Here is a 27,177-nt window from a genome sequence, read left to right on the forward strand (position 1 = left end):
AGCTTCCTTGAATTGAGATGACAGCTTTAGAAAGGAAGTCAAAGCATATCTTATGAAGTGCTACAAAACTAGTCTGGAAACTTAAAGAATTTAATACACTGTAAATCTGTTCTTTTGTATCTTTTATATCTTTCTATGGCATTTATAAATGCCACAAATATATATTAAGATAAATTACTAACTCACTAGGACATTATATATGTCAACAGAAAACTTATGTTTTTAATTTCTAGCAATCACTAAGTCCTCCTTTTACAGTCTTTTTCCGGCTTAGGCTGAAGCGGAGCTCTCCCCTTAATGACTTCTTCCCTTCAATGTTATTTTGGGAATCTTCCCAGACCATCTGAAGAGTTTGAAAATCTAAGCACTTATTAATACACTACATATGGTACAAAGCAAATGCTTAATACATGTAGTTTTGAATGAATAATATTTATATAAGGTCCAAGAAGCAAATATATCCCTAAAAAGACTCTTAGCGTACCTTGCAGTTTGAATAAATGTTCATATTCCTTAAGAATTATTTCATAGCAAGAGGAGCATGGTGATATGATGTAGAAAAAAAATCAGAGCCTGGCATCACTCAGACCTGACTAGCTTATGGACTTATAAGCAATATCATCTTATAAACATCATTCAATCTCTCTGAGCCCCATCTTCCTCATCTATAAAATGGGAATGCCACCCACCCTTTCCTTAAGAGGTGAAGATGAAGGATGTAAAGAAACTAATGCAGTGTCTGGGATAGAATAGACATTCTTCCTTATTGTCATCATCTGGAGATTTCCAAAAAGAAAGCATTGTAAAAAAACATAAAGCAAATTACTGAAAAGTGGTATATTAGCAATATGGGCGGTGGGGTGGGAAGAGACAGGAAATGAAAGAAAAAAGCTTTGAATAATAAAAAAAAAAAAAAACTTTTAACACCACTAAGTTGCCATGCTTTTAGCAAGGGTTTCATCTTGAATAATAAATGCGTCCCCAGGGGCTTATGTCCTTCCTACCCTTTTCACTTGAGTACTTCTTTATCTCAAATTTTTATAATATGCATGAATCCATCAAATGGATGAAATTTTAGGCACAAACATTAGCTTAACTACAAATAAAAATTACCTCACAGCCTAGGATCAACTGGTTATGGTTCAAATATGGTTATAGATTAAGTGGTTATGAGACATTCTATCATACCATTCCTTTGTCAATTTTCTCCACTCTGTTTTCTCTAAACTCTTTCTCTATTAAATGTTGAACTTCCTTGACGGAGTTTCTCATTTTCTTATCTCTTTCCTATTATCTGTCTTTACCTTTGTTTTACTTTTAAATGACTTTTCTTCTGAGTTTTGCCTAGTCTCATGTTCCTTTTCCTACTTGATAATTCCCTCTCCTCAAGTGTTCAATAATCCTAGGCTAACTGTTCATATTTAAAAGCAAGTTACTAAAAAGACTGAAAGGAAGCTCTCTTGAGTTGTTGCAGGGTTTTTGATTGTTGGACCTCGGAGGTCAACTATGGTAAGCCCCCCTGGTAAAAATGTCCAGATGTCAGGACCTATGGGTCTTTTCTCTGGGGTATTCAGAGTCTCATCCCACCTAAACCTGGCTGCCCAGTGCGCTCAGGCTGGATGCAGGAAAGGGTTGAATTCACCATGCAGACTTTCATTTAATCCTCCTATTTTCAGTTTCATGCCTCATTCCTTTCCTTCTCTGGAACTAGTGTCCCAAGCATGGAGCCTCACTGATTCTATTTCTGGAGACTGCATTTATCCCATTTCCTGCTAGGATAGAGGAAGGGTGGCTGACTGACTGAGCCAGATAGAGGTAGGGACTAGAGGTTGCTTCTTATATGGACATTGAAACAAAGTTCCTATTTTTTGGTCCCTCCTCACTATTGCTTCCCCCAGAAAGTGTACCGCCTGTACTTAAGCCTGTCTAGAGTTGGGCTGGGGCAGTCTACAAACGGTGAGCTTTTCACTGGTCTGTTCCTGTATTCTGCTAAATTACCTACCATTCCTCCAACTACTCTCAATCTCTGTACACTGAGGGTTACAGATATCTGCTCCCTTCATCAAAGATGGTCTGAGTGTTTCTTGTTCTCACTGTTTTGGAGCAATTTGAGAGGATATGTGTTGTCATTCTGAATGGAAGTTGTGGTTCTATTTTAGAAGCCAGTGCCTTTCTCTCTGAAGACAGCATTTTATGAATCTCTTCTCTACTCCCACTAGAGGACTAATAAACTACTGACAGAACCAGTAAATGACTAATCTCTGATTCCAATGAAAATTACCCACTCTAAATATCCCCAATAACTACGAATGTTGAATCTATTACTACATATTACTATTTTTTTAAGTATAAGTTTGAGATTTTACCAAAAAAGATTTGTCAAAAGTATGTGGATTGTATGTTCTAAAATTCCAAGTTCTCTGTTACTTGACTTGCCCCCAATAGCCTTTCATTCACAAGGCCATGAGGCAAATTTTCCTATTTAGTAATCAAAATTATAATTTGCAATAAACATGTAACATTTTAGGTAGTTTCTTAGTAGTGATAAAAGCATTATAGAGGATTCCCTGAACAGCTATATTTCATCCTGCTCATATCATATTTTCTTACTGGATACATACAACTCCTAACATACTGTCCACAGAAGAAACCTTCCCTTTGCAAGCAAAAGAGGGCAAAGATCTTTAGTATCAATTCTATCCCCAAAAAGTATCTTTTTTATTTTAATGTAAAATATTCCCTTCTGATGTCTGTTGGCCACCTCAAATTTTTGTCCCTTCCATTAACATACTCTCTGAGGGGATATCAATTTTCCCAGCTTCAACTATCACCCACTATTTTAAAAATCCAAATTTCTCCATTCTTCATCTTCAAGCTCCATCTAGTCTTCATATACTGTTACCTGATGATTTCCGTTGGCAAGTTCTCCCCCATTTCAAACTCCTTAGCAAACATTTCACCCTATCTAATCAGATCTCCCTGATTCTTCATTTCTTTCCTTAAAGCAAACTTCCCTGCTACCTCTCTCTTCCCTTCAACTCCCACATATCCAGCCACCAAGTCCCTGCCCTTTTCCTTCTAATGTTTTTCATTTTTCCTTTTTCTCCCATTGCCACCATCCTAACTCAAGACCTTACATGTCGTAGTTCATACATATAGTAGTGTATATGTGGTTCAAAAGCCACTTACTTGTAATCTACCTGCATCAAAACTTCTCTATTCGTACAAAAAAGCAAACCAACCTCCTTCACCTTATGTCTGCTTCTAGATGCTATCTTTCTCTCCTCCCTTTTTCAAAATAATAGAACACATCCCTTGTCAACACACTGAAGCCTGGCTCCCACCTGCCTTTATATTCTCCAGCTTCTCATCATCCCCTCCAACTTCACTGTCAGTTCCACACATACCACACTCTTTTGCCCCCATGCCTCTGCCCACACGGTCCTCCACCTTTTCTCCCCAGTGGTGAAGGATGATCGGGAGTCTAGCTGGCCACCAACTCAAGTATCTCCTCCTCTAGTGTGGCTCCCCTGACTCCTGAGCTCCCCAATAAGCATTTGAAGCTCTTTGATTGTGTTTCTTTAATAGACTGCACACCCCTTTATCTACTAATTGTGACAAATGCAATGATAATTACCTGGTATTGTATCTGTCCATGAAGCAACCAGCCTGTGAGATCCTTAAGGACAGCAACTGCTTCTTGTTCATCTCATAGCCCCAGTGCCAAGCACAATGCCTGGCATGTACTAGGCATCCACTAAGCATTTGCTGAACAAGTTAATCCAATACCTTCACCTACACCTGCCCCTTAACTGTAAATTTCTCTATTACCCACAAGCTGAAGACCAACTCCTTTGCATTATTTATGTATTTAATATAGAATGAAATAGAAAGTTAAAAATTACCTCAAATCTCGCTGGAGGTGATTATTATAAATACCAGGATAACAGTTACATATGGATGGAGGGAGAAGCTTGTGGCTAGGATGGGCCACAGGAAAGAGGCTTCAAGGGTAGAGGTGGAAGGGCAAAGTTTTACTTCCTTATCGGTATGGTGGTTACAAGGGAATTCTCCTTAGAATAATTCATTAAGTCATAGGTGTGTTTTGTGTGGTCTTTTGTGATTTCTTTTACAATATGATGTAATTATATCAGTTTAATTTAAAATAACTAACATAAAATATGGCTACTTACCAAAACAGAACTCAGCCTTTGGCCTTAGCTTAGTTGCATCGCTAACCTAATGAGAAAAATAAAGATAAGTTACTCACTTCATTTTCTCCTATAACCAATCTTAAATACCATGTGAACTTCCAGATGTATGATTTCCCAATAGTTATACGCATTTGGCAAATAGATCTAAAATTAAACTTTAAAGGCAACTGAAAAAGAATAGTAAATTAAATATAGGATGTGAGTCTCAACTATAAGATATAACAAATGATACTTCCATGTTTTCTTTAAACAAACTTGGTTTTTCTTCAAAGAACATGTGAAGGAGAAATTGAAAGTAAATCATTAGGCTTTATGTCCATATACAAATACTTTTAGTTTAACATAATTTTCAAAATATCCTCAATGAGTACTCTATAGAAACTATGAATTCTTCCCAAATAACATATTTCTAAATTAGCTATAAATAATTTGTAAGCAAAAATGGTTGTAGACAAGGGAGAGATTGTGTATTTAAAGCCCTAAAATACAAGCATTTAAATTTTTAATCTTAATTAATTAAAGCATTAATCTGCTATGAGGAAACCAAAATGGCACTTGATCCCCTCTTGTACAGGAGAATACCCCAGGATAATGGGGTCACTTCATTAAATGCAGCACATGGTTCATTTCAGAAGGTGAAGCAATGAGCTGCACCTGGTTGCTGCTATCCCTTTAAATAAAGTAGCTCTTGGCAGCCCATTCACAACCATTGCCATGCTGTTGCCCAATGATAGAACTCACAACTGTAACATCTGTTTTGTACGTTCAAAAGGAATTCTAAGTCTGGGGTTTCTCACTGCTCTAAACTACAAATTCACAGCTCTGAGTCACACTGAAGTTTGTTCCAGAAATAAATTCTGGAAAAAAAGTGACATGTCTAAAGTAGAGTACAAACTGTACAATTCAAACTTTGGTAAGCTTAGGACAGAGATAAAAGTTAACAGAACTGTACAGAAAGGAGATTATATTTTCTTTTTTTTTTTGAGACAGAGTCTCACTCTGTTGCCCAGGCTAGAGTGCCGTGGCGTCAGCCTAGCTCACAGCAACCTCAAACTCCTGGGCTTAAGCGATCCTACTGCCTCAGCCTCCCGAGTAGCTGGGACTACAGGCATGTGCCACCATGCCCGGCTAATTTTTTCTATATATATTTTTAGTTGGCCAGATAATTTCTTTCTATTTTTAGTAGAGATGGGGTCTTGCTCAGGCTGGTCTCAAACTCCTGACCTCGAGCGATCCACCCGCCTTGGCCTCCCAGAGGGCTAGGATTACAGGTGTGAGCCACCGCGCCCAGCCAGAAAAGAGGTTATATTTTCAAAGGGGAGCAATGCAGGTGGGAAAAGCAGCTGGCCAGTCACCCTGCCTGCTGTACTGAATTAATACTTTATTTCAAAAAATAACACCCATTTTTTAAAAAAGACCAAGCAACAATTAAAAAGATATAGGCAAATGGGCACTGTCTCCCTCAACCACCTATTCCAATAAAACAGGCCTTCCGGCATCAGTCTGCTGAGAGTAAAAACTGCTTGGCAATGTATTTATGTTACATTATGCACATAATCAAGCAACGAAGCAAACTGGGGCTTTGAAGTTTATTTTACAATAGAATTCTATGCTTCCTAATAATATTAATAATCTTTGAATTTAAGCTGCAAGCTACCCTGTAGCATTTTATAAATGTTTGAATTAACAGAAACACTTGAGGTATACTTAAACAGGATTTGTCTTTTGTAAATTTACATAGTATGACTTTAAGAGAAAAGGTTTCCTTTTAAATATGTAGTTTTTATTTTCCAAGCCCAATTATTATTTTTTTTTTTTTTTTTTGGTCAATGAGAATGAATAGCTCTATGTAATATTGATAATAAACTGTTTTATTTATTAAAAAATCTGTCTTCTAAACAGAGGTACATTCATAAATTAGTCTTTTGTTGAAGTGATCTACCTTTGCCAACAGATCACAGTATATGCATAATGGTACACATTACTTAATAACAATATTGCTACCTTTTGCATCTCATATTTTAAGTCATCAACAAACTTTTATGGTTTTTGTGTAAAACACAAAAATCACCACAGGGCTAGTACCTCAGCGTCTCTAGCTCAGTTCCCAAAACACTACTAGAAGAAAGTAAGAGCCAGGCACCGTGGCTCAAGCCTGTAATCCTAGCACTCTGGAAGGCCAAGGAGGAAGGACTGCTTGAGGCCAGGAGTTTGAAACCAGCTTGAGCAAGAGTGAGACACCCCCCTCCCCCCACCGTCTCTACAAAAAAAATAGAAAAACTTAGCTGGCCATCTTGGCACACGCCTATAGTCCCAGCTACTCAGAAGGCTAAAGCAGGAGAATTGCTTGAGTCTAGGGGTTTGAGGTTGCAGCAGGCTGTGATGATGCCACTGTACTCCAACCAGGGAGACAGAGTGAGACTCTGTCTCAAAAATAATAAAGTAAGGAAAAAAAGCTATCTGACCAACATAAAAATCTACGTTTTTGAAAATAAAAGATAAACAGTACAGCAAAAATACCAGAAAAACCAATTTACAAACAATAAACATAAGTTAGTAAAGACAAAGCGAAAAAAGAGAAAAATCATCCTTTTAACATGAAAATTGTCCACATTTTCCTCAAAATAAAACATTAAGAAACACAGGGTCAAAGACAACAGAATTTAAAAGTTGGAAACAGTCTAAATAAACATAATACAGACTTAGAAAATTCTCCAGATTTTCTCAAGGTAGAACCTGATTGTTAACTGATTTCTCCCTTTCTGATGTTCATATACCTGTCAAAAAAGTTAATGTTAACTTTGGCAATTTGTCACACCCTATAAGTAAATTCATATTCTTCCTAATTTTATCAATTTAAAGAACTTCCTAAACACAGTAATCAGGTACTGTTTTCAGCATGATATGAACCTGAATACCACCAGACATAAGAAGGAAACTGCTACTTCCAGTCATACTCCCACTCAGAGGGGTTTTAATTCACAGATGAATATAAGACAATGTATAAGGACTACCTTTGAGATGTAGGTAAGTTTAATGGCTCCAACACGTGATGATCCAGAAGGTAGGTTCTGGAAATAAATTATTAATATATAATTAATACCCAACATTTATTTTATACTATAATATTCCACATATACCAAAAATTAAGAAATTAGATTTTTTTAATATCACATTTTACAAATCAACTTTTTTCAGTTCAAGTGTTTACTGCATCTGAAATCAAGCTGACAACCTGAATAACAAAACTGAACTCTACTGTTCCATCATAATGCACTCTAGGACTAAAAGGCTATTTTTATCACTGTAGCTAAACTAATAATCTTTTTCATGAGCTTAAAAAGCCATAAACAAGATGAGATTCTGTTCCTGAAAGCAATGGGAAAACAGTTAGAGACATAAAAGAAATATAATTTTAAGAAATTTTAAAAGACTGTACATATTACTTTGTTCTATTAACATTTACCAAATATATCTCTTGAAAAAATGGATTAGCTTTTCCCCCTTTAAATGGTTTAGTGTTTTTAATATCATATTTAATCTACATTGATACTTTTTTCCAAAAAAATTATTAATTAATTCTCTTTAAATCATGTGCCAGGTATGTATATTTTGGAACTTTCACAGAAAATACTTTTATTTTTCCCTAAACAAGTTTTAGATGTGGCTTGTGTCATAAAAGACATAAGGGTAAAGAATTACGAAGAAGGAAAATCACTTCTGGCTGAAGCTATGAGGAAAGATTCTGAAGGAATGAACAACATTTAAGCTGGATTTTAAAGGAAAATTTGGAAACACAAAAAACAGGACAGAGAATATTCCAGGCAGAGAAAACATAAACTACGGCAAGCAGCTGAAGATACACAGAAGCTCTGTGCTAGAAGCGGTAAGTGGCTGTGCTGGGCTATACTACAGTGCTATACAGGATTGCAGCACAGAGCCACGGTCTGAGAACTTGAACTGAGAATCGAAACAAAGAGGACCTAAATAAAAACAAAGTAGCAAGGAATTTATACCTAGAGAATTTGAAACCAATGAAGAAGGCTTCTGAGCAGACCTGTAATCAAAATTTGCTTTAATTAATATATCCTGTTATATAATAAACTGGATAGACTACAGAGGGGGATGATGGAGGTAGGAAAACCAGATAAAAGAATCCAGGAAAAAGTAACAAAGAATATATGAAATATAGGAAACAAATGACAGAAGATTTCAAAAGTAAAATTAAAACATTCTTGATTTTGAAAATTACCTCCACTGGAGATTAAGCAGGATTCACCTTTTAACTTACTTTATACTAATATACCTTTTTAAAAAAAAAGTATGGTCTTATTCTAATGAATAATTAGGAAGTTTCTCAGACCTCTATAAGCTTACTGGAAGCCTAGATATTTCAGACTTAAGATTCCCAAACATGAACTGGTTGGTTATTGTTGACAGGGACAGATCTTTTTAAAACTTTCACTTATATGTATTGTAAAACTGCATCATGTTCTGCTTTAAACTGTATACTATGTATAAACTTCCAAATATAAACCATACATAATAAATGTGGATATAAAATAAAATTATAATCTTTAATGTATAACATTAAAAGGTTAGTTGTAATCTTATACATAATATTTTACGTTTAGAGGTTTTTTGTTTTGTTTTTTAAATTTTGGATAAGGAAAGGAAATGTGAAAATATCTTTAAGAACCTCTAATTATTACCAAAGTGATTTTTTCAAACACTGTTATCCTCCCATTCAAGGGTAATAATTTTTTTTAAGTTTTCCAAAAGTCTATTATTTTAACTAGCAGAAGAGAAATTTAAGGCTTTGTGTAAGGAAGAGAAATGAGAAACAAAAATATGATGTAAAGAGTCACAGATTAAATAGTAGCACAGTATAGGGAAACATAAGCACCTGGGAGAAAAAGAATATTCAAAATATCCATTTTCTATGGACTAGTATTACTGTCAAGTTCAACTGGAAAAAACTGTGTTTCAAAATGTGTTACCTGACAATGAACAAGAAATAATAAACTAATATGACATTTAAGTAAAAAGGGAAATAAGTCATTAGTTATTTACGAGTTCCTGAACTCATTTTGACAAATACTTCTCCAAATCTCATCAAATTCACTTTCTAATAAAGCTACTTAATTATTTAATTCTCCACCATTATCAACCAAACACAGAAAGCCACAAACTGATCCCTAGAAATACACTAGAACAAATTTTAAAAGCCATGGTTAGTGGCAAACAAAGCAGTGATCATAGGAAGAAGTGGCTCCCTAAGACAGGTGACTCAAACTAATTTTCTTTCTCTATCAGGGTTATCATGATCAGTATAATCATGTTATTGCACCTTGACATAAGACTAGACTGAACCATATTAAATTGCCATTTTTAAGTAATTCAAAATGGTTGTATGTTGACAATTCCATATGGTTCAACCTAATACAATAATCTTAGCAAAACATTTTACTAAACTTTTCATGAAGAGATATGTCTTGATTATTATATTTAAAAGTGATACAAAGTTGGTAATAATGTCTAATACACCAGTTGGCAGAATCAAAACTTTAAAAAATTCTCCTAAGTTGAAAAGAGGAGATAAAATTAATAAGAATGAACTGAAAATTTTAAAATTCTGTGCTATGCCCAGAAAAACCAATACGTTAATTACAATGTAGAGATCTAGCTTTAACAAAGTTCATGAGAAAAAGACCTAGCTGAGCATAAACCTTAATAAATACTCCCCCTGCTATAGCCAAAGAAAAGTATTCTCCAAGTATACCACAGGCTCTCTTGCTCTCATGTCTTTGCCCCATTATTCTTCGACCACTTCTCCACCTGTTAGCCAAAATCACGTCCAACCTTCTAGGTCAACTTCAAATATTACCACCTACAGGAAGACTTCAACATCCTCTACTTGCTATAATTGCAACCTTCCTCTGAATTTCAAGTTCATGTTTCATTCAGAGTAATAAATATATCCTGTTTTGTACTTATCTTCTTCTTTTAGCTCTGTTAATTTGGAAATAACTAATAAAAGGAGGAATTATAAGAAGACTCTATTACACATGAAAATTGAAAAACAATTTTAAGTACAATTCAGGAGAAACCATATATAAGTCAATCAGACCTTGTGAAGAGAAAGAGACAAATCGGGGAGAATAGTTCAACGTTGGCAGAACCGTGCAATGGCCTACATGGGTGAAGAGAACCAGGAACAAATGGGAATCCAGTTAACAGGAATTAGGGGGAGTCAAGGAGGATGATGTTTCTACTTTAGGAAATGGGGTTTTTCAGGGGATTGTGACCTAGATAAAGAGAAAAGGGAGCAATATGATTTATATTAAAAAAAAAAAAGGTAAACATGCACTTTTGCTTTTTGCTGACCTGTTGTTTCTCCCACAGACTCTCACCAAGTAAATAAAGGTAATAATCACATAGTTGCATAGCCAGATGGCAACCACCCAAGAAAGCTGGTTACACCCAGAGATAAGGGAAAAAATAGGCTGTCAATAACCTTTATAAGGATAGCGATAGAAAACAGACAGTTCCTACCAAAAAAAAGTATCATACAAAGTCAGTATTCAAATCATATAAACTGAATTAACATACAAATTATCCTCTAGAATTTGAATGGCTACCTGTGCATAAAGGACTAAAATTTACTTTATAAGACAATCAGAGGGCAAAAGTAGAATTAATGGGTAGAAGATATAAGGAATTAGATTTTGGGTCACAGAAAAAAAAAATAACTGAAGCTGTCCCCACTATAATATTTTTTAGTAACATGTAGTTCAAACAACAGCTAAAATAAAGACCAGGGATGGATGGGTTTCTTATGTTAAGGAGGTTAAATTAATACTAAAGTCCCTTACAACTCAAATCGTATATAAACAAATACACACACATTAGCATGTATGTTTCTTATCTAATCTAAAATCAGTAGACAGCAGTAAAGAATAACCTAAAATCAGTAGCTAGCAGTAAAGAAAACTGGAGTAGTTATCAGGAGATCTAGTTTCTGTTCTGTGAAACAGAAGAGAACCTCCTAAAAGTCCCCGCTCTTCCCTAGACTTTCCATTTCTCACTTCAACAAGAAGCCCACTGGACAAAATCAGTTTAGAAAGTTTGCTAGGGATTCATCCCTTGCTTTGCCTATTTCCTTGTAACAGATATGTCCATATTTAACTTTAATTTTTACTTGGAGATAAAGAGTTCCACAGGTAGAGAAAGTTTAAAACTACTCAACAAATGATCTCTAATCTCAGGTCTCTCATACATCTTAAAATGGGGATTCTGATTTTTAAAATACAACATTTACCCCAAGAATTTGCAAGACAACAATAAAATCAAAATGCATTTCACTTCAGGGATGGCATCACAATGACTGACACTCAAGGTGACACTACAAGATGAAAGCACTACATGTGTGCAAGAGTACTAAGTAGTTATTTATTAAAAGATAGCAGTCTCTATCCCTAGATATAGCATCTTAAATCTAAATGAGTTAAGAATTTTCTACCAGAGAGAGTGTTTTTCTACCAAAGAGGGAAAAACATATGCAAAGGCATGAATTTTTATCAAACAAACTTAGTTTCACTTTCTGAAATTCAAACAAGACAGGAAGGGTCAGGGGTGAAGGACAGGAGAGTAGAGCCAGTGGAAATAAATTTAAATACATACTGTTGAGGAAGACAAATCCTAAAAGCGGTATGTATGTTAAATACTAAAATAAATAAAACATTTCTATGCTTTTAAAATCCTTCTGGATTTTACAAACCTGTGGGTTATCCATGTACCATACGAAACTGTCTTCTCTGGTATCCAGTATGAAGTACCTTCGAAGAAATTTCCCACTGTTTTCATTTTCTTCAATGTCTAGGAAACCACAAATGCGATTCTGACGATCCACATAAGGCATTTCTGGGCTTGAACATTACACTATAAAATAAAAACATTAACAGTAAGCTCCCTATGGAAAAAAAAGAATATTTCTCAGTGGATTACAAGAACAAAATGCACCATGGTATACAGTATGTTCAACAAGGAACCTACTTTCCAGCATTAAGTGAGGCCCATTAATATAAACACACATCAACATCTGAAACATCGGCAAAAATCACTTTTGAATTAAGATTATGAGCGATTACTAAACGTAACTGTTCACAGTGATAGGGACAAAGGAGAGCTACTGGCATCACTGAATAATTTACTTACTTCTTCCCTAAAATAAATCCAGATGGGCCAAAAAATTAGCCATCCCAACTTTAATTTCCTCATTTACAAATCAAGATAATCTACCCTTTAGATTTAGCATATTTTAAAATGCACAAAACAGTAATAGTTCTCCACATATTACCTCTTCTAATCTGCAAAACAACCCTATGAATAGGCATCATCATCTCCATCGCACAGATAAGGAACTTAACATTGAAAGGGAAAGAGACTTTCCAAAATGACAGAAGTAGTGTGTAAAAAACCAAAACATGAACCCGGATTCTGAGTCTGTAAAGCTTATATCAACCACCCTGTCTCTCTAAAATTCTGTGAATTGTTAAAACTAAAGTGAATTGAGGTAAACTTAGCTAACACAATGGAAAGAGAAATAAGCAGGTATGATATGCCTCCTGATGGAAGACATAAACATTGCCTATGAAGTGAACATGTAATAAAAAAAACTTTTTTTACTAAAATTTGGTCAAGTAGTCACTACGATTTGGATTGGTACATCCAAATACCAACTTATAGGAAATGAAGAACACAGGAACATACTAAACTGCACCACAGGAATTCAATCAACAAATGCTAGACTGTGGGAAACAAAAGGACAAACAACCTAGTTTCTTTAGCAAATAAAGTACTACAGAGAAAAAAGAGAAAGATTAAAATAGACTTAATTAAAAGGCATATCATATTCTGGTTCTAAAGTACTGAAACTTCTGTTGTATTTACTGAAGTTAAAAACCACAACCTGGGTAAAAAGCAGTATTTCCAACCATCTTTTCTCTAGAAACTATAGGTATGTGATTCCTTCCTGATGTAAAGCTTAGTCCAAATCCGCTGTTCCTACTCTGGGGCCATCATATCTTCTGGCAGGATGAATTTATGTAACTGGTGCTTCACTTAGAGGTTCAAGGTAAATTTAACTCACAGTGAAAATCCAATTATAATGTACCCCGATACAATGTATACCTACATCACTATTCTGTACGCAGAGAAATGATGAAACACAGCAAAAAGTTTTAAAATAAAACCATCCATTAAGTTTGTGTGTGTGCTGTTATAAAGCTGACACTTAGATGAAATAATTTGTTTAATAAATTTACCCAAAGTTTTAAAAAATTTCAAAAATGTAATCAAGACTTGAAAAATCAATACATTATACTGGCATATACCACATGTAAAAACTATCAACTTGTGTGGTACTGCCATGAGGACAGACATAGACCAATGTTAAAAAATTGAAGCAAACCTATACTCTGTGGTCAATTTTCAACAAGGGTGCTAACACCATTCAATGGGAAAAGAATAGCATCTTCAACAAATGGTGCTGGTACAACTGGATATCCACATGTAAAAGAATGAAGCTGGACCCCAACCTCAGATCATATACAAAAATAAAGTCAAAACAGATTAACGGCCGGGCACGGTGCCTCACGCCTGTAATCCTAGCCCTCTGGGAGGCCGAGGCGGGTGGATCGCTCGAGGTCAGGAGTTCGAGACCAGCCTGAGCAAGACCCCGTCTCTACTAAAAATAGAAATAAATTATCTGGACAACTAAAAATATATATAGAAAAAATTAGCCGGGCATGGTGGCGCAACCCTGTAGTCCCAGCTACTTGGGAGGCTGAGGCAGTAGGATCGCTTAAGCCCAGGAGTTTGAGGTTGCTGTGAGCTAGGCTGACGCCACAGCACTCACTCTAGCCCAGGCAACAGAGTGAGACTGTCTCAAAAAAAAAAAAAAAAAAAAAAACAGATTAACGTCTAAATATAAGAAGTAAAACCATAAAACTTTTAGAAGAAAATATGTGGGTAAATCTTAACCTTGGATTTGGCAATGAATTCTTAGATATAACACCAAAAACATGAACAACAAGAATAAGATAAATTTGACTCCATCAAAATTAAAAACTTTTCTATATCGAAGGATATCAAGAAAGTCAAAATACAACCTACAGGATGGAAGAAAATATTTGCAAATTATACGTAAGGATCTAGTATTCAGAATATATAAATGACTCTTACAACTCAACAGCAAAACACAAACAACCCAATTTAAAAATGGGCAAAGGACCTGAAGAGACATTTCTCCAAAGAAGATATACAAATGGCCAACAAGAACTTAAAAAGATGCTCGATATCATTAGTCATTAGGGAAATCCAAATCAAAACCACAAGGATATATTACTTCACACTCACTAGGAAGACTATAATTAGAAGAGGAAAATAAGTATTGGCAAGAACATGGAGAAACTGGAACCCTCCTACATTTCTGGTGGAAACGTAAAATAGTACAACACTAAAACAGTTTGGCAGTTTTTCAAAAGTTAAATTACCATAGGACCCAGCAATTCCACTCCTGCCTCATTTTATAGTGCTTCCCTTTATCACGCTTTGCAGATACCATGTTTTTTACAAATTGAAAGCTTGTGACAACCTCACATTGAGCAAGTCTACTACACCATTTTTTTCCAACAGCATGTGTTTACTTCATGTCTCTGTATCACAGTTTGATAATTCTCACAATATTTTAAACCTTTTCATTACTATTATATTTGTTATGGTGACCTGTGATCTTCAATGTTACTACTGTAACTGTTTTGGAGTACCATGAACCACGCCGGTATAAGATGGTGAAAATCAATAAATCTTGTGTGTGTTCTAACTGCTCCACTGATCAGCTATTCCCCTCATATCTCTCTCTCTCTCTCTCTCTCTCTCTCTCTCTCTCTCCCCCCCCTTGGATCTCCCTACTGCCTGAGACACAATATTGAAATTAGAACAATTAATAAATCTACAATGGCCTCTAAGTGTTCAAATGAAAGGAAAGAGTCACATATCTCTCACTTTAAATCAAATGCTAGACATGATTAAGCTTAGTGAGGATGGCATGTCAAAAGCCAAAACAGGCCAAAAGCTAGGTCTTTTGCACCAGTTAGCCAAGTTGTGAATGCCAAGGGAAAGTTCTTAAAGGAAATTAAAAAAACTGCTCCAGTGAACACACAAATGATATTAATAAGAAAGAGAAACAGCCTTATTGCTCATATGAATAAAGTTTTAATGGTCTGGATAGAAGATCAAACCAGATACAACATTCCCTTAAGCTAAAGACTAATCCAGAGCAAAACCCTAACTCTCTTCAATTCTTTGAAGGCCAAGAGAGTTAAAGAAGCTACAGAAGTCAGAAGCTAGCAGAAGTTGATTCACGAGGTTTAAAGAAAAAAGCCATCTCCATAACACAAAAGTGCAAGGCGAAGCAGCAAGTTATCCAGGTGATCTAGCTAAGATCATTGAAGGTGACTACACTACGGAAGAGATTTTCAATGTAAATGAAATAGTCTTCTACTGGAAGAAGATGCTGTCTAGGAGCTAAAGAGGAGAAGTCAATGCCTGGCTTCAAAGCTTCAAAAGAAAAGGCTGGCTCTCTTGTTAGGGGCCAATGCAGCTGGTGACTTGAAGGTGAGGCAACCAATGCTCATTTACCATTCTGAAAATCCTAGGGTCCATAAGAATGATGCTAAATCTACTCTGCCTGCACTCTATAAATGGAACAACAAAGCCTGTATGACAGCATATCTGTTTTACAGCATGATTTACTGAATATTTTAAGCCCACTGTTGAGATCCCCTGCTCAGAAAAAAAAGAGTCCTTCCAAAATATTACTGTTCATTGACAATGTACCTGACCTGGTCACCCAAGAGCTCTGATGGTGATATAAAAGGAGGTTAATGTTGTTTTCCTGTCCACTAAGACAACATCCATTCTGCAGCCCATGGATCAAAGAGTAATTCTGATTTTCAAGTCTTATTGTTTCAGAAAGACATTTTGTAAGGCTATGGCTGCCATAGATAGTGATTCCTCTGATGGATTTGGGCAAAGTAAATTGAAAACATTCTGGAAAAGATTCACCATTCTAGATGTCATTAACAATAGTTGTGTTTCATGGGAGGAGGTAAAAAAAAAAAAAAAATCAACGTTAACAGGAGTTTGGAAGAAGTTGATTCCAGCTCTCATGGATGACTTTGAGGGGTCTGAGACTTCAGTGGAGGAAATAACTGCAGATATGGTGGAAACAGCAAAAGAAGTAAAATCAGCAGTATTGCCTGAAGAGGTAACTGAATCACTGCAATCTCATGATAAAATTTAAACAGTGAAGAGCTACTTCCTATGGATAAACAAAGAAAGTGGTTTCTTGAGATAGAATCTATTCTTAGTGAAGATGCTGCAAACATGGCTGAAATGACAACATACATAAAACTCTTACATAAACTAAGTGATAATGCAGCATCAGTGTTTGAGAGGATTAACTCCACTGTTCAAAGAAGTTCTACTGTGCGTAAAATGCTACAGAGCATCAAAAAGCATCTCATGCTACAGAGACATCTTCCATGAATAGAAGAGTCCATCAATGCAGCCAACTTCACTGCTGTCTTATTTTAAGAAATTGCCACAGCTACCCCAACTTTCAGCAACCACTACTCTGATCAGCCAGCAGCCACCAACATCAAGGAAAGACCTCCACCAGTGAAAAGATTACAACTTGCTGAAGGCTCGGATGATTTTTGGTATTTTTTAGCAATAAAGTATTTTTGAATTATTTTATGTACATTTTTTAGACCTAATGCTACAGTACACTTAATAGACTACAGTATAGTATAAACATAACTTTTATATACACTGGGTAACCCAAAAAAAATTTTGTGTGATTTGTTTTATTGTAATATTCGCTTTGTCGAGGTGGTCTGGAACTGAACCCATAATACCTTTGAGGTATGCCTATATATACTCAGAATTGAAAACAGGTCCTCAAGCAAACCCTCGTACATGAATGTTCACAGCAGCACTATTCACAAATAGCCAGAAAATGGAAACAAACCAAACATCTATCAACAAGTGAATGGTTAAAGTATATACATACAATGGAATACTTTTCAGACATAAAAAGGAATGAAGTACTGACACATGCTACAATCTGGATGAACCCTGAAAACACTGTGCTATGTGAAAAAAACCAGCAACAAAAAGGCATATTTACATGAGTCTATTTATATGAAAAATCCAGAATAGATAAATCCAGAGAGACAGAAAGTAGACTGGTGGTTGCCAGAGGCTGGGGGAAGGGTGAGATGGGGAAGGGCTGCCTACAAAGTGATGAAACTGTCTTGACACTAGATACAGGTGATGGTTGCACAATACTGCGAATGTATTAAATGCCACAGACTTGTACACACTAAAATGACTAATCTTATGTTAATTTTACCTTGATTGAAAAAAATTAAAAGAAGTTTTAATGTTACTGATTAGATAATTTCTATAATGACTGCCCCCAATGCATTTATTTTACTTCTTAGTTTAAAAAAGTAGACCAAATAAATTATCTAATTGAAAAACTCAATTTCTTGGACTACTTAGTATAGAAGAAGTTGGCTGCGATATAGGAAATTTGACTACCTTGTGACTGCTCTGTTGTGCGAAAGCCAACTAGTCCCATGGAGAATCTGTGTGGAGAGGTAGCCAGCCCACACCCAGTTGTCCCAGCCATCCCAGCAGAGTGAGTGAAGAGGCTATCCTGACCATCTAGCCCAGACAAGCCTTCAAATGACTCTACTTCCAGCTGCCATCTGACTGCAACTGCATGAGAGACTCCAAGAAAGAACTGCCAGATAAGCCCAGTCAACCCACAGAATAGTGGGTGATAATAGATCCTTCTTTTATGCCACAGAAAAACCCTCAGAAATATACCACACAAATATCATACATAAAGCATTCAAGGAATTTTATAAACAAATATATTCTGAATTTTTGTTAGCTTTTAATGCTGTACAAGGAATTATCACCTGGATAGCTACTTGAAAATTAAAACATTACACTTTTAAATAAAATATGGGTAAAAGACGAAATCAAGAAAATAATTAGAAAACATTTTTAACTAAATGAAAATGAAAAAAGTCAGAATTTGTGAGGTACAGCTAAAGAAGCTTTCAGAGGAAAATGTATCATTTTAAAATGCTTTTATTAGAAAAGAAGGTCTAAAATCAGTGAGCTAAAGCTCCACCTTAAAAAGCTAAAAAAAGAAGAGTAAAGTAAACCCAAAGTAAAAGGAAATAATAAATATTAAGAAAGAAATTAATGAAATAGAAAACAAGCAATAAAGAAAGATAATCAAAAGTTGGTTCTTTGAAAATATCAACAAAATTGATAAATTTATAACTACATGAGCCAAGTAAAAGAAAACAAATCACCAATATTAGGAAATGCAGAGAGGTTATCACTACACATCCTACAGATATTAAATGGTAATAAGAATATTATGAACAACTTTATATAAACAAATTTGACAATTGAGGGGAAATAGATAAATTATTTGAAAAATACAACTTTGAAAAAACTGACACAAGATAAAAAAGAAAATCCAAATTGAATTGAATTCATTACTGAAACCTTCCCAAAAAGTCCAAGCTCACACAATGGTTCATATATGAATTCTATCAATCACTTAAGGAAGAAATAACATCAATCTTTAACAAACTCTTCCAGTAAACAGGAGGAAAGAACAGTTCCTAACTTGTTTTATGAGACAAACGAAACACCAAAATCTAACAAAGATATTACAAAAAAGAAAATGACATACCAATATCCGCCATGAACACAGAAAGAAAAGTTCCTAACAATATTAGTAAATCAAATCCTACTATACATAAAAAGGATAGTATATCAGGATTAAGTAAGATTTATCCCAGGAATGCAAGGTATGTTTAACATTTGAAAATCACCATAATTCTAAACATTAAGATAATAAAGAAGAAAATCCTTAGTATGATCATCCAATATGTGAAGAATAATAGCCACTCATGATTAAAACTGTCGGTAAATGAGTACTAGAAGATAACTTTATCCTATAGAGGGCATCTATGAAAAACATACAATTTCATCATACTTGGTGGCGAAAAACCAAATTGCTTCCCCTTAAAATCCAGGAAAAAAGAAAGATGCCTGAATTACCACTTCTATTTAACATTGTATTAGCCATTGCAATAAGGCCAAGAAAAAATTGGGATAAAGATCAGAAAAGAAGAAATAAAACTACCTGTATTTGCAAGTGAAGTGATTACTTACATAGAAAACCCTAAGGATCTACCAAATTATCAAAAGTAATAATTTAGGAAGAATAAGTGAATTTAGGAAGGTCACAAAAACCAACTGTACTTTTAAATATTAGCAGCAAACAATTGGAAAGTGGGATTTTAAAAATTCTATTTAGAATAGCATCACAAAACATAAAATACGTAGAAATAAATATAACAAAAGATATGCAGGATCTCCATATTGATGACTACAAAACATTGCACACAGAAATTAAAAGACCAAAAGAAATGAAAAGTTATACAATGTTCATGGATTGGAACACTCCAAATTAAATAAAAATTTAGATAAATTGGAATTTAAAAAACTAAAATGTTGATTCTCCCTAAATTGGAGAAGCCATTAAATCAATGGACTCAGTTTAATCCAATCAAAATTCCTGCAGGATATTTTGTAAAACATTGACAAGGTACTCCATCATATATATTGAAATGCAAATGACCTAGAAAAGCCAAATCTGCTTCCCAAAGAACAAAGTAGGAAGACTTACTCTACTTGATTTCAAGACTTACAATAAAGCTATAGCAATAAAGACACTGTAGGATTAGTGAAAAAGTAGATATAAACCAATGGAGCAGAATAGCATCCAGAAACAGATTTCATACATACACTGTCAGTTGATTTTCAACAAAGATGCAGAGGCAACTCCGTAGGGAAAAGACAGTTTTTCCAACAAATGGTGCTGGAATAATTGACTACCCATGTGGAAAAAAAACTGTATCTAAATGGATCACAGACCTAATGTAAAAGCTAAAACAATAAAGCTTCTAGAAGGAAATATAAGACAAAGTCTTCATGACCTTGGGGATAGACAAATATTTCTAAGACAAGACATAAACTATATAATAGTTGCTATATTGAACTTAATTAAAAACTGCTGCTCTTCAAAAGACACCATAAAGAAATAAAAAGATAAGCCACAACATGGGAGAAAATATTCAGTATACATATATCTGTAAAACAACTGATATCCAAGAATAGGCAGGTAATTATTACAATTCACTAATAAGGCCAGGCGTGGTGGCTCATGCCTGTAATCCTAGCACTTTGGGAGGCCACGGAGGGAGGACTGCTTAAGGCCAGGAGTTGAAGATCAGCCTGAGCAAGAGCGAGACCCCATCTCTACAAAAAAATAGAAAAATTAGCCAGGCGTGGTGGGGCATGCCTATAGTCCCAGCTACTCTGGAGGCTGAGGCAGGCAAGAGGATCATTTGAGTCCAGGAGTTTCAGGTGGCACTGAGCTATGATGATGCCACTGCACTCTAGCCAGGGCAACAGAGCAAGACCCTGTCTCAGAAAAAAAAAAAAAAAAAAAACAGACAATCAAATAGGAAAACGTGAAAAGTACTTGGAACAAACAAGCTGACAAAGAAGATATACAAATAGTAAACAAGCACACAAAAAGATTCTCATCATTGTTAGGAAAGTACTGCAAATAAAAACCATAAGATACCACAACATACCTACTAAAATAGCTAAAACAAAAACAAAAAAATCGTGACAATACCAAATGCTGTCAAAGATAGGAAATTGGCCGGGCTCAGTGGCTCACGCCTGTAATCCTAGCACTCTAGGAGGCCGAGGCGGGAGGATCGTTTGAGCTCAGGAGTTCGAAACTAGCATGAGCAGGAGCGAGACCCAGTCTCTACTAAAAAATAGAAACAAATTAGCTGGACAACTAAAAATATATAGAAAAAATTAGCGGGGCATGGTGGCGCATGCCTGTAGTCCCAGCTACTTCGGAGGCTGAGGCAGAAGGATCGCTTGAGCCCAGGAGTTTGAGGTTGCTGTGAGCTAGGCTGACGCCACGGCACTCTAGCCAGGGTGACAGAGCGAGAATCTGCCTCAAAAAAATAAAAATAAAATAAAAGATACAAAATCAATGAACTCTCATATACTGCGGGTGGGAAAACAGTTTGGCAGTTTCTTACAGTTAAACATACACTTACAATACAACCGAACAAGTCCACTCCTAGGTATTCATCCTAGTGAACTGACAGCTTATGTGCACATAAAATCCTGGATGCAAACATTTATAGCAGCATTATTCATAATTATGCAAGATTAGGCAAAGAAAAAACCAGAAATAACCCAAATGTCCTTCAACTGGTGAATGAATAAACAAACTGTAGTACATCCAATACAATACTATTTGGCAATATAAAAGAACAAACTATTGATGCACAAACGACAGTGACAAATTTCAAATGTACTTTGCTAAGAAGTAAAAGCCAGACCAAAAAGGCCATAAGGACAGAGAAAAGATCACTGGGCGGAGGCAAGAGTTGACTTCAAAGAATAACTTTTGGGGTGATACAATTGCTCTGTTCCTTGATTGTGGTGGGAAACATGACTATGCATTTGTGAAAACTATAAGCCTACGTACTACAAAGAGTGAACTTAACTACATGCAAAGTAAAAAAACAAACAACAAAAAACTACAGTGATAGAAAACAGATCAGAGTTGCTAGGGCTTGGGATGAGGAAAGGACTGATTACAAAGGAACATGAGGGAATTATTTTTCATGCTGTAATTGTACAACTTGTACAAATGTACATTATAGGATAATGTAAATATATTGATACTATTCGTTATATTTAAAATAGGAACTAAGATTTTCACAGTGAGAGAAAACAGGTACAAACACAAAGGAAAAAACTGTGTACAATGCATCTGAATTACAAATACTATGAACTCATGATCTCCGAAAATATGACAGGAATAGAAAATCACTGCAATATCAATGTAATCACTGATTTAGGCAAGCATGAACACTAAGTGAGCACTAAAACTAGATGAAATGTTAGGGAGCAGAATATTCATAGTCTCAAAATACAACACTACAGTTTTCTTGCTAATTACAAAGAGGAAATGTATCTTTACAACGGACAGATCTTATAACCCCCACTTTTACCAAATGATTTAGTATCTAATGAATCTAGAAGCTAAGTACTAATGGATCCCACTTCTCTCTTAACAGAATATGTATTATATGATTCCACTGATACGAAATATCCAGAATGGGCAAATCCATAAAGACAGAAAGCAGATTAATGGTTACATAGGTATGGGAGGATAGGAGGGAAATAAGGAGTTGCCTAGGGATGGGAGGATACAGGGTTTCTTTTTGGGTTGATAAAAAGATTCCAAAATTGATTGTGGTGATGGCTGCACAACTGCAAATACACTAAAAACTACTGAAGTGTACGCTTTAAATAGACAAATTATATCTCAATAAAACTGTCTTTTAAAAAAGAAAGAAAGAAAGAAAGAATTACAACTGTCTAGGGCACATTAGAAACTCTAAGGAACATTCCACCTCCCAGAACTCTGTACCAGGAAGTGGTCTGTGGACCACTTCTCTATACATATTCAGTCTCTTGGTGAGCTCACTCATTCTCACAGGTCTCAATATTGATGACTTTCCAAACTGGTATCTCTAGCCTTGAACACTCTGCTGAACACCATACTCATGTACAGACATCTCAAACTTAACAAACTGAGCTTCAGATATTCCCCTCAGAAATCTGATCCTCCCTCTCTTTCCCATTTCAGTAAATGGCCACTCCCTTCTTCCAGTTGTTCAGGCAAAATATCTTGAAGTCACATTTGATTAAGGCTTCTTTCTCACTCCACGTCCAATCCATCATCAAATCCTGTTGGCTCTACCTTCAAAATATATCCAGAATCCCACCACTTCTTGCCACTTGCTGCCACTCTGCTCCAAGTTCATCACCTCCCACCTGTATTACTGCAAGGGCCTACTTGCTTCTGCCCTTGCCCCACTCCAATCTATTCTCAACACAGAGTTAAAGTGATCCATCAAAACATACAGTAATGTGTTTATTCAATAAACACATATTACTACTTGTGAAGCACTATTCTAAATATTTATATATTAGTTTATTTAATCCTTATAACAATAATTTCACAGATGAGAAAACTAAGGAAGTAGCAGAGCCAGGATTCAAACCAGAGGAGTCTGGTTTTAGAGCCATACTCGTCAATACTATGTAATACTGCACTCTGCTCAAAACTCTTCAAAGCACTGATGTCAACCTCAGCTGCTTATTAGAATTACCCGGGAGTTTTTAAAAATCCTGATGCCTAGGCTGGGCACCACTCTCCCACCCCTAACCAATTAAATTAGAAGCTTTGGGATGGGATTCAGGCATCAGTACTTTTTTAAAGTTTCCCAGGCAATTCTAATATTCAGCCAAGGTTGAGAAATACTGTTTCAACAGGATCCCATCTCAAAGTAAAAACCTAAAAACCAAAGCCTTTATATAAGACCTACAGGTTTTACCGTCCCCCTCACACTGTTCCAATTGCCTCGTCACCACTGGATTCACCAGACAAGCTCCCCTCTCAGGGCCTTTTAACTCAAATGTCACTTTCTCAGTGAAGCCTTCCCTCAAGATCTTATCTAAAATTTCAAATCCTCCAAACTGTCCTGCCCCTTCCTATCATGCTTCCCTGCTTTATTTTTCTCCTTAGCATTTGTTGATATCTAACAAATGATATAGTTTATTTATTTACCTGTTTCTTGTCTATTTCCCCACACTAGAATATAGGTTTCATGAGAGCAGGGATTTTTTTCTGTTATTTACTGTACTTTCTACAATGCCTAAAACAGTGGCTGGCACATGGAAGGCACTCAATAACTATTTCTTGAATGAAGTATAAAGCAACCCATAATTACTACATCAAAGATAGTTTAAGTTTCTAGAGAGAAAGCTGCTTTTTCCTCATCAGACAAGAAATCATTTAGCAGATTTAACTGATTTGTTTAAATGATGGAAGGAAAAAAGTTTCAAACACTATATTTCTGTTTGAATGTATATTCTTAGTAAAGCTAGTATGAGGCAAGAACAGATAAAATTATATTATTAATCTCCCCCCCCCAACCAAATTTATCCTTCAGCTTCACTTATTGACTCTAAGGTCTTACAAATCAGTTATAAGTTAACATGTTCACAGTTAACAACACTTCATCAGTCAGGAACCAGAAAGTAAGCCCCCCAACAACAACAACAAAAAAAATCAGAGACATAAAGGAAAAAGAAAAATTGAATTCTGCACAGTGAGACCTTATCAGGCCCATGGGACTTTACTATTTGTTAACAGACACCAAGTGGGACTAGCCCTGTTGCTCCATCATTGACAAACACAAAGCTGAGGATATACAGACATCATGGATCACACTTCTGTGGAGTCAGGAATGGCTCTGGCACCCTAACCACCACCTTACCATCCTTTTTCACTCTGTAAAAGCAGTTGACAGAAGACAGAAAAAGAACACAGGAAAAGGAAGGTGTTCACCCAAAAACAGTGGCAGAGGTCCTCCAAGGGAAATCATTTTCCAAGATCAGAAGTGCCTAGAAAAAGGAGCGACTGGCCTCTCATTTTCCAGTTTGATGTCTGCTGACGTAGTAGACTGAGGGACTGACCTGTGCCTATCTGAGCAGGAGGATAAAGAGAATTGATAAGAAATGGCAGGGCACAGAAAGGGGGCAGACTTAAGCAGCCTGCATGCCACCATTTGGCATCTCAAGGAAGTGAGTTTCAGTGGGCTAAGTGGAAACTGTAGAAGTACCTGGACTAGAGTTGTCTTGCCATCACCCAAAAATCTGGTTGTAGAGAGAAAAGATCCCCACCCCAACTCACCCCTCACACTCAGAGTAAGCAGAGGGTGGACTGACAGGTGTATAGGATGGCAAAGGTTTAGCCTCAAAAATTTTCATATCCAAGTACTGTGCAGTAGGAGTCTCCCTGCAAGATCTCACCAAAAATGTCAGTTTGCTTGCCTATTGGTGGACATCAATGGCCTGCCACCATGAATCAAGAGAGGGCTTTAGTAGCCCCATACAACAAATACTTATCTTTTTCCATTTCTCTTCTGACTAATCCCTGCCCAAGTACATCCCTGAAGAGGGAAAGAGGTATCTCAGGAGCATACCAAAATCCCTCCCTACAAGCGCTTCAGGCAGTAAGTAGCCAGACAGTGGGGTAATGCAGGAAAAGAGCTTTAAATTGAATATGTGATTGAAGGTTTAAACTGGAATAGATTAGACTGGAGCTTGTAATAGCTGTAAATGATAAAAAAGCTATCCTTTACCCATGATGTCATGAGGCAGCGGGAGGGAGAGACAGGAAGACACTACAGAGCACAGTTAGTTAAAAGCAGTGAATGGTGAAAATTAAAGCTGTCTTACCTTTGTTCTCACTAAGCTCAGACTCTCAATGAGGTGATGACATATGGAAAAGCATTCCCACCCTTAGTAATGGGAGGGAACACCTGACATGGAAATTCTCATGGGGGATTTACTGTACCCAGTAAGATGCTACATTAGAAGCCCTATGAGATCGCTTACAATTCTAGTGCCTGTGATTGTCCTTTCCTTCAAGAGGTTAAATTGAACCCAGAATCAATGAGTTCAATGGTTACACAGTACAAGGCTAGGCTGCCTAAATGGCTAACACAACACTTTTTGGAGAATAAAGCAATCAGATTGACAAGTCTGATAAGGGCTCCACGTAAGAAATGATACTTTACTCTAAAAATTATTTAATTAAAAAAATTCCTAAATGACTCTAATTTTGCTTTACATTAAACAGAAATTCTAGTACAAAGAAAATTCATGATATAAAATCCTCAAAACACCATCTTCCTGAATCAAAGCAATTCAATTAATTAGAAGTGTTACTAAATTAAATGTTTGCTTAAACATATTCTAGGAATTACAAACTCACATATCCTTTATCACACAGCACCTACAAGAAAAAAAATATTACTTAGGATTAAATGGTTTAATGTTACTCATTAAGTGTAACAGTTCTACTGCTATAACAAATATCAGCAGGAAGCTGTTTACATAAAACAGTCCATATGTTTATGTCTCTAAAAATAATTAAGCATTGTAGATAAGCATCTAAAACTACTAAAAGTTTATGCCCCAAGAATTCCCTTCAGATACTACGTCAATAAATTTACAAATGCTATGTATGTACTCATAAATGGTCAAAAGACCTAATACCAAATTTTGATATTTATCTCCTACTGAAGTTATGTTACGGTATCACTACAGATCTGAAATTTTAAAGATTTTAAAAATCTTGAAATTTAAAATCAAATTTTAATATTACTAAAAGTAAACTGCTCCAGGGTGTGAAAAAGTAATTATTTGTATATTACTTCAGCTCAGAGCTGGAATCAACTGGGAAGTACGCAAAGGCAGTTAATGCGTACTTGAAATTTGCTAGTAAAAGCAGAGTATGTGTAATTATTGTCACATATGAATAATTACTATATTATATTTGGAAAACTATCTTCCCCATTCTCAAATGTCAGAGTTATTTAAATAAGAACAACAATTTAACATCAAGCAATATGTCAATGTCAAAGTCTGACTTAAATTATGCTAATAAATTATTTCTTAGATTTCATTCTGGGTTACAAATCACCAGACAGCCAAAATAATGTGAGATTTGCAGTATGACTAAAAGAATAACAGTAAAGAACTTTCAGGCGTAAGCAAAAAAAAAAAAAAATCACTTTTTAAAAAGCTCCATTAAATGTTTGTAGAGAAAACATCCCTG

The 27,177-nt window shown here is 35.7% G+C and overlaps 1 protein-coding gene across 1 annotated transcript in view; it reads right to left on the reverse strand.

The window, feature by feature from the left end:
• The window catches only part of PLEKHA1 (pleckstrin homology domain containing A1), a 53,908-nt gene that overhangs the window by 24,462 nt on the left and 2,269 nt on the right, over positions 1–27,177 (reverse strand). Inside the window, exons 2-4 of the mRNA XM_045568330.1 lie at positions 11,995–12,155; positions 7,229–7,285; positions 4,194–4,239 (exon numbers count right to left, since the gene is read on the reverse strand). Coding sequence (XP_045424286.1) covers positions 4,194–4,239; positions 7,229–7,285; positions 11,995–12,135 — 244 coding nt within the window. The 5' untranslated portion in view covers positions 12,136–12,155. The remainder of the gene's footprint in view (positions 1–4,193; positions 4,240–7,228; positions 7,286–11,994; positions 12,156–27,177) is intronic.

This window comes from Lemur catta, chromosome 14 (genome assembly GCF_020740605.2).
Source record: "Lemur catta isolate mLemCat1 chromosome 14, mLemCat1.pri, whole genome shotgun sequence".
Classification (NCBI taxonomy): Eukaryota; Metazoa; Chordata; class Mammalia; order Primates; family Lemuridae; genus Lemur; species Lemur catta.